The following is an 8,798-nucleotide window of genomic DNA, read 5'->3' as shown; positions in this document are numbered from 1 at the left end:
TCTCCATTTTGTTTTGCATTTGTACAGATGTTAAAGTATCACTGCAGTTACATTACGGTATGAAAATAAAGCACTTGTTCTGTAACAATTAACTGACTGATTTTATGCCACTACTTGAACTTGAAATCTGGTGACACAAATATCTTCTGTGCAGATAACCAGAGTGAAACAATTACCTTGGAGACATGAATTGAACATTGGAAGAATGCTATGAAAAGTAAACTAACGTCGACATCAAACGATCAAGTTTTTCCCGATGCTTGTCCTTGAGACATAACTGCTCATTAAATAGTGAGGCACTTTAAAGGTTTAGAATACTCATTAATTATTGAACTGTCTAGACATCTTGATAGTTGCCTGATGCAATTACTTGGCAGTTAACAGCAGGACACAAACATCTCTGTAAAAAAATAAATAACCAACCTGAACTACACAACACTGCAGCAAATCAAAGGCATTTTAAAACCACTACAATAGCCAAACAGAATCAAATGAACAAGCATTGTGTATTGTCACAACATGCAAAGGGGACCTTATTCTTCAGAGATTCATTTAGTATTTTTTTTAGGACTTTAGTTCAGATAATCAGAAATAAAATTGTATTTTTTTAAATATCATTGAACGCCCACAGATGTTTAGTGAAATTACATAGTTTCATTTCTGGCCTTCTAATAAAATGTCTTTCAACCCAGCACCCCCTGGTGGACATTTTGTAGACTAACCAAACAGTACTTGAAGGAACACATCCCATCCAACAATGCTCCATCTGCAACAGATGTCAATCACAAAAACACAGCAAAACTCTTTAGTCTTCTCTGATCATCAAGGCACTCGGATTTAGTAATACAAAAAAAATGTTTACAATTGAATTGTAGTTTCAAGGTTTGTTCTTTATATTTCATCATCAAGCATGTTCTGATTGAATGCCTATTTTCCTCGTACAGTTATAAACATGAAATGGTTTTGATAAAACTCTGATCTGAAAATCACACTGAATTGGCAGTCGTTTTCACTTAAGATGAAGATGGGAGACCTGGCTGCAAGTTAAGACAATTTATGTAATTTGCATCAGAGGGCAGTCCAAAGTCCCGCACCAAATGTCACCTGCTAAAATACTAAAAAGAAATGTGTAAAAATTCAACAATGTGCTTATTTACATTGGCTAAGACAATCAACAGTCTTTCAAATCAACACTCAATAATTAAAAATATGTTCTTTAAAAGTGGAGGTGCTTTGATCGGCGGTTTCAGGACCCAACCCCTTCATATCCAACCACGCGTTGAAAGGAATCTGTCAATCATGTCAAAGGACCTCGCCGGCTGGTCGTAAGGCAGAATGTGTCCTCCTCCTCGGATGATGACCTGAGTGACAAGAGGATGGATTACAGATGTTAAAACAGTCGTTTCAGAGTACTTTTCACATTAATTTTCAACTGTTAACAACCCACCTGGAAAAACTCTCCCACTTGTCTCACGTAACCAGCCACCTCTGTGTCGCTGGGCTGAACCCTCCAGTGGAATCGAGGTGCTGTTTTGTACTCAGCCGCCCCGGTCCAGTTGACAGTAGGCAGGAACCTCTCGGTCAGTGGAGCTGCTACAATTACATCCAGCTGGCCGCTGTAGATTAAAACCTGGGAGTGTGTAGAATGGATCAAACAGGAAAAGACTGTTAGAGAGGGAGTGAGGGACTTCCTAAGACAAAACAGTCAGGGCTCATACACATCTTGACCAATGCATTTCCATGACTTTAAACCAAATTTCCATGACCAAACATTTTGTGAAATCTATATACACACACATAAAAAAGTGAGAAAATGTAGTATTTAAACTAACAATGAGAATTCTAAAGCATACAGTAAACCTTAAATGACACAAATGAATGAGAAAACAGTTTGATTAAAAGAATAAACATTTATATAGATGTCTGTATGTATGCCTGCTTATATTTTGAGCGTCTTTCTTTTAAAAGCATATTCATTATTTCAAACTCAGCGTAAATGAACGACATTATGAATATAACACATTTCCATGACTTTTCCAAAACCTTTGGGAATGTATTTTTTTCAAGGACTTTTCCAGGCCTGGAAAAAAACATTTTAAAATGTCATGACTTTTCCAGGTTTTCCATGACTGCAAGAACCCTGACAGTGGATAATCCCAAAACCCTCACCCTATAGTTGTCCATCAACACCCCCAGCCACGGCTTGATGCTCTTCATGACATCCTGCAGAAGATGCTTCTCCACCTCCGAGCCGTCATGGAACGTCAGGTTCCCCACATGGATGGCACGTCGCACCGCTGGCAGAGTCACAAACTGAGAGAAGTACTCCATGTCCTCAGGCTCCTGTTGTGCCATAAATAACAACATGTGGTGGGTTGTGCAAAGACCGTTTCAACCAATAAGTAGAGTGTTTTAGTAGTTTTCAAATGTGTGCTCCAAGAAGTCACACTAGCAGCTTTGAGCCAGTGTTTCTACGCACCCGACAGGTCATGTAGTTGTAGTAGTTAGTGCAGCCGGTAGCGTTTTGGAAGAAGGAGGGATACGGTTCCACGTCACCATTCAGCAAGCTATCAAAAACCTGAAGTCAGATGGTAACAACATGATCAGCTAAATGTTAAAAATATAGGAAAATAAAATACGGAATTCATTGAACAATAATAACTTAATGCAAATCTAGACACCTGAAGACAAATGTTTTGAGGCACCTCCTACCTGAAAAGCCTCCAACCACTTCTGCTGATGAATCAATTTAACCCCCAAGTCCGTCTGCTGGACAACATACTGTCTTTGGATTTCGTCTATCATGCCTGTTTGGTACATGAACTCACCATAACCACCCAGCATCTGAGATGGAAAAGAAAAACACTATAAAATACTAAACTCATCTCATTTTTACATTGACAGGACTGAAATGTAAACCACTAAAACTATAACAGCAGACGGGGACAAGATAAAGAAAGGTGAAAGTCCCCCTGCTGGAGCGTACATTTTGTAATTGTTGTAACATGTGAACAAAGAGAGCAAGAGAGTTATTAACCAACTTTTAGAAGACAAGAAATTCATTAGTCGATATCATGAAGTTAAAAGCCCACGCAGGTTTTCAGTTAATCTGGCTAGACCTGGTCTCAGGACCGTGTAAGGAATAGTGACCTCTTCGCAGAGATGGGCAGTATTTCTATTACTTGTATTTGAAACACGTATTTCAATTACTTTAGTATTTTGCAATTTGTATTTGATAGGGCCGATAAAATTTTTTTATGTAATTTGTAACAAAATACTTTCGAGTGGAGGAATTTTGTATTTAAAATACTCAAAATACTTTCTCCACGAATCAGAATCAAAAACAGTTCACAAGTTCAGTCTTCAGATCTTCAAGTTCAACGGATTGTCTGTCAAGGTAAATATGTTATCCGAGTGTGACAGATGTCAACTAGCTTGATGTATAATTTATGTCTGGGTCTGGTTACATAGCCAATTGTAACTAGCTAGATAGTCAAGCTAGCTATCGATGCTAATGACGCTAGCATGCTTTCTAGGCTAGTGCATAGCCAGTGTTTAGCATGTTACAGGGCTCTCAAGTTTTTAAGACAGGTAAGAGTGACATATCCTCCTCCTCCTCCTCCTCCTCCTCCTCTCTTTATTTTAAATACAAAATGCAGCTATTGTATTTTGTTACATTCTCTGGCACCAGTATTTTGTATTAATACATTTATTTGAGAGGTATTTTGTATCAAAATACATTTTGATGTATTTTTGCCCATCTCTGCCTCTTTGTGAGTCTCCTGTTAGCTTTGTGGAACCTGTAGGGTCAGAACAAATGACCCCTTTATCATTCTTATTGGGAGATGAAGATTTGTAACCTAATACATTCCCATCAAAGCGTCAGCCAACCTTCAACCTGAGCAACCAGATCTACGTGGGTGAACATAGGTCGAAAGATGATCAGAAAACAAGACTCGGTCACATACGCACCAGTTCTGGATCACAGAGCCCGTCACCGATAGCCATCCCCTTGAGGTTTATTTTCACTTTGGCAGTGGGGTTGTTTTTATGGATGTAGTAAGAGATGGCAGGAACATACTTTCCTGCATAAGACTGCATGGGGACGGAGAAGGTTCACACAGATCAGGACCATATTATAAATATGTTGAATGTGTTTTTGGTTGTTGTTGTCAGAGACAGATGTTCTTGTTGTGGTGATATTTTAAGACAATATATAACCTTACCAACATGTGTTGAATGTGATTGTCTCTTATGAGTAGACATTCCTACTGGTGTATGATGTGTACATGGTAAAAAGCCTCTTTCGTAACCCCATTACTGTACATTTTGACATAAAAAAAAAACAGAAAACATACCTCTCCAGTAGCATAGAACTCGTTGGACTGATACTCCGGAAATAATTGGAAGAACTGTGTTAAAGCACTTTTTTTTTTTTAAAAGGAAGAGATAAAATAAAAATGAGTTAGTAATCAAACAACAGACTTATAGATCAAGCGACACTATGTTTGAGTTGGATGGCTTTACCTGTACAGATCTCGGCCAACGTCATCCTGGTTTTGAGCAAAACCTTTGTCGTCCTTAGTGAAGCTGAAACCGGTTCCAACCTGGAGAAACAAAGACTTGAAAATATTAATGCACATAAAAAAGTAAGATGAGCTGAGAAACCATGAATGAAATATGCATTTCATGTTATTAGTTTGTGTCTTTTTTTTTGTCTGAGGATGAATAACACGTAAAAATACGTACCGGATTGTCAATGTACAGAACTGAGTATCTCGATGTCCAAGCGTAGTCCCTCATACCAACTGCAAAGACACAAAACAGTAAACAATGCTCCAACACAAACTCAGAGCTCAAGTGTATACGGTTAAAGAAGAATGCAGTGTATGCGTATGTATGGCAATAAACATACCAGATAATATATAACGTAATACCAGATGAGTTCTTACCAGTCAAGTTCTTATACACCACATAAGGTCCGTGTTCCACGAACAGACCGAACATGGAGGTGCCACCGGGCCCGCCTTGCAGCCAGAGCAGAACCGGAGCTTCATCTTGGTTTGCCTGTCACACATCATCACACAGGGAAGTAACGCTCTCAGCACCAGCCAGAGGGGAATTCAGTAGACTATTTTATTGTACAATAAGCCAGGTTTAGGCTGGAGACATCAGGCTGGAGACATGTGACCAACAATAAAAAAAGAACCGTGACTTTTAACACAAAACAAAGTCAGAACTGACATTTCCACACAGCTGCTGACTCAACTCCATATCATAAACTGACTTCTAGAAATGTCCTCCTTGTGATCTGTTCCGAAACTGCAGCACTGGCAGTAATGTTACTGTGACGTTTGGAAAGCCTCTGCTGTGAAGAAGAAGTTTGCTCTCACTATCAGTGCAGGGACGAACCAGAAGAAGAGGTTGCTGCTGTACTTCTTGTTGACAGTGAGGTACCCAGCATAACTCTTGACGTTGGCACCCGGCAGATCTCCTACCAGACTCAGTTTCCTGGCTGCATAGAAAGTAAAAAATGTCTGGCATGTAATCATAGTTGTAGGAGTTATTTATTGAATATTACGTTATTTTACTCACAGGTAGTATTGTTTAATTATTGTAGTTGTTTGCTTATTTAGGTTAGATTGTTTGATGTATCAGAATAGTATTTAGTTTAGTTTACTTAGTCTTTAGATTGTTTATTGGTTTATTGAGGGGGTAATGCTGTGGGGTTTATATATAAGAGTAGGCGGGTACAGGACCAGCATGCACCTGGGTAGGCCTATGGTTTTGTAACAGGAGAGGCAGCATGGGGAGTTCCTTTGTTTTTTTTGGTTACAATAAATTAGCAGAAAAACGGAATCCTGCATGCACAATGCATTCTTTTGGCTGCGTAATCCACACACAGTGGCCCTTTTATGTATGTTTATTTTCTTTGATTTGTTAGCCAAATGGCCACTACAATAGTGAAACTATACCCATGAATCTTGCAGTGGGTGCACTTCTACCTTCATCTATGGCGCCCTTCTCCAGGTACGGAGTGAGGAAGAGAGGAGACCCGGGGTCGACTGCGTTCAGGCCGCTGACACGGTGAGATTTCCGGCAGAAAAAAGACGACGAGCAGCTCCGTGAGTGCGCAGAGTCCACACAGGCCCAGAGAAAGAGGAGCCCCAAGGTTGCCCTCCACAGCCTGCAGTGAACACAAAGCATATCAGAATACAGCTCAGTCACGGCGAGTGGACCTCCGACACGGAGAGGCGTTCAAGTGTCACAACAGTCGGACTTTCAGTTTGTTAAAACTCACCTCATGTCTGTCGTTTTAGAGACAACTGGATAAACGGGTCAGCCGTCAGTCAGAGAGAGACTCTCATTTGGTCTGCAGTCGGTTGGACTAGGTCACATGACCAGCTCTGTGTCGGTCACATGACACATTAGGTCACGTGGTCGTTGTTGTTTTTCTACACGCGTTTTTTACGTCCTCAACGAGGTCTTGCAGGAGACTTTCTAAGATAAGTTTCCTTTATAAAATTGAAGGCTTTTTTGTGTGCTACAACATCTGATAAACATATTCCTATTTCAAAGAAGATTGCTCTCGATTGGTAAGTAAACTGCCTTTAAACGGTTTGTTTCCCGGTAGCATTACCAGCGAAGGCTGTTTCAGTGTTGTTGAGCATAGATGATGGTAGAAAACAAACAAAAGGGAAACCAGGCTGACAGGTAAGAAGCTTAGCCTGCAATCGTTACGTAAGTTATTATTGTATTATGTGTTATACTACTGTTACATGGTCTGTGCACGAAGTGTATCTAGTTTATCAACATTTTAGAAGTTTTAAGGTTGAGCATTATTATCTTATTTTTTTCCTTAAAGTTTATTGTAATTCTGTGTTAGGAGGACCCAGCAAAATAAGCTTTTCATTGTACAGAATAACTGCCTGTAAGGGGATCTCTAGATAAATAGATAGATAGATAGATCCTTTATTTATCCCCAAGGGAAAATTAGTTTAAAGCGAACACAGTGTTTCTTGACATAAGAAAACAGCTAAATTAAGTATTAAAAAAAGTTCTCAGTGTCTCACAATGCAAATGAAATTATACAGTATAGCTCTGGTGTTGGTAAAAGTTCACAAAACAAATGAATATAGCATCCTTGAATGAATATACTAGTTATTGTATAATTGTGGTAATTATCACAGTTGTATTCATAGTTACATTTAAGCACACCCTTTATAATATTTCCTGTTGAGCACAAAGCGTTAAAGTGTTAAACTCACCACCAGATTAAGGCTCAGTCAGCATTTATAGCCTTCTGTACACTTAACTTATCGTTAGACAGCATAATAATACTTTAATTTTATATAGCGCTTTTCAAAATGCTCAAAGACGCTTTACATAGGAGAGAGACAAACGGAACAAAACAAAAAATAGAAAGAATCAAGCAGACACACTCCAATGTCAAATGTCTCTCTACATGTATTCTCAATATTGGCGCACAATTAAAGTTGCATTGTGTGTATTGTACCTGCCCAGCACCAGACTCCAAACAGAGTTTAGTGAATCAATTTAGTATAAAAGATACAAATTAAAAATGTATTTTCCAGGAGTTGGTGAAGACCAAACCAGAGAAAAAGACAGCTGAATAATGGATTTGGATTCATCAGGTCGCCAGAAACACAACTCTAGTGGGATAATATGGTTGTGCCATGACTGGATGCTGAATGTGTAAGTTGATGATTGTTAAAAAATTTATTGAATTACATTTTTTTGATAATACTGTATGTGCAATCGATGTGTCTGTCACCATGTGGCCTAAAATGCATGAATAGCTTTAAAAATGCTACCATGTCTACTAAAACCATCACAATATCCTTAGATATTTACTTTATGGGATGTTATATATTATAGGGCTTTTTCACTGCAGACGTTTACGCTTGTCAGAGTAGGAAAAGCACAGGTGTTACTTATAACATCAACAATGACTGTTCTTTGTATCCAGTAAGTGTCCAGTAAGCCGTGACAGTGAACCAGCAAGCATTATTAATGTTAATACTGCCTGTGTCCTGCTACTAATCTCAGAATGAACGAAGAAAAAAAACTCGGTACCTAACTCAAATAATGTTTGTATTTTGCCTGGATTTTTAAAGCTGCAGTTGTTATGTTTGGCCACTAGGGGGCAAGACAACTCCAGATTGGTGCGGTGTTGACGGACACCTGCAAAAACTACCTAAAGCTGTGTATAAATAGCTGGTTTCACTTAATTCTGTCTTGGTGGACCATTTACAAAGATAGTGTTCTTCGAGCTCATTTCATTTGTGGTCCCATATAGTTGCTTACATTTGAGTTGCACATACATTCATCCATCTTTTTCTGTAGTCTGTATGGTCCCCATGCAGGAAAAAGTAGGGAAAGCAGCCCCCACCAGGTGGCGCTAAATCCCTGACAATCCTTCTGTCTCTTTCAACATAACATGACATCTGATGAAAACACAAGCTGGAACACTGTGGTTCAGATAGTTGGGCCTTTGCACGAATATCATATATTTTGTTTCAACACCAAAACAGTAACGTTTGTTTCGTATTCTGCAAACAGACGCGAAGTCTTTTATTTTGTGGCTTATTGTGCCACATCTGGCAACCCCCCGCTCCAAACTTTCACTTTAAGAAGGCGCGCCTCCGCTGCAGCGTAGTGTGTTTATTACAATCCTTAAAGTGGCACATGGAACCCATAGCTGAAATCCTGCATGACACACATCTAGACCTACAGATTATGTCTGTCCGGTGCGAATAAATGCTCGGAGGAACTGA

At 39.3% G+C, this 8,798-nt stretch overlaps 1 protein-coding gene across 1 annotated transcript; it reads right to left on the bottom strand.

The window, feature by feature from the left end:
• Positions 1-389: 389 nt before the first annotated feature.
• Positions 390-6,327, bottom strand: cpvl (carboxypeptidase vitellogenic like). The gene is made up of 13 exons (XM_079226918.1): positions 6,302-6,327; positions 6,006-6,187; positions 5,394-5,515; positions 4,953-5,067; positions 4,750-4,808; positions 4,528-4,607; positions 4,359-4,425; positions 3,973-4,095; positions 2,713-2,844; positions 2,480-2,578; positions 2,170-2,343; positions 1,448-1,630; positions 390-1,361 (listed from the first exon to the last, which is right to left on the bottom strand). The coding sequence occupies exons 1-13, from the start codon at positions 6,304-6,306 to the stop codon at positions 1,263-1,265; spliced, it is 1,440 nt and encodes a 479-aa protein (XP_079083044.1). The 5' UTR covers positions 6,307-6,327; the 3' UTR covers positions 390-1,262.
• Between the last annotated feature and the right edge of the window lie 2,471 nt (positions 6,328-8,798).

The sequence above is a fragment of the Taurulus bubalis genome, assembly GCF_910589615.1.
Source record: "Taurulus bubalis genome assembly, chromosome: 12".
Taxonomy (NCBI): Eukaryota; Metazoa; Chordata; class Actinopteri; order Perciformes; family Cottidae; genus Taurulus; species Taurulus bubalis.
This window is presented reverse-complemented; position numbering and strand designations above follow the sequence as displayed.

Excerpts from the sequence above, each read along its gene's own strand:
- cpvl (XM_079226918.1), bottom strand. Across the intron at positions 2,845-3,972 it reads GGCTCTGTGATCCAGAACTG|ATGCTGGGTGGTTATGGTGA; the intron begins GTGCGTATGTGA and ends TTTCCATCTCAG. Across the intron at positions 1,362-1,447 it reads AAGTGGGAGAGTTTTTCCAG|GTCATCATCCGAGGAGGAGG; the intron begins GTGGGTTGTTAA and ends CTTGTCACTCAG.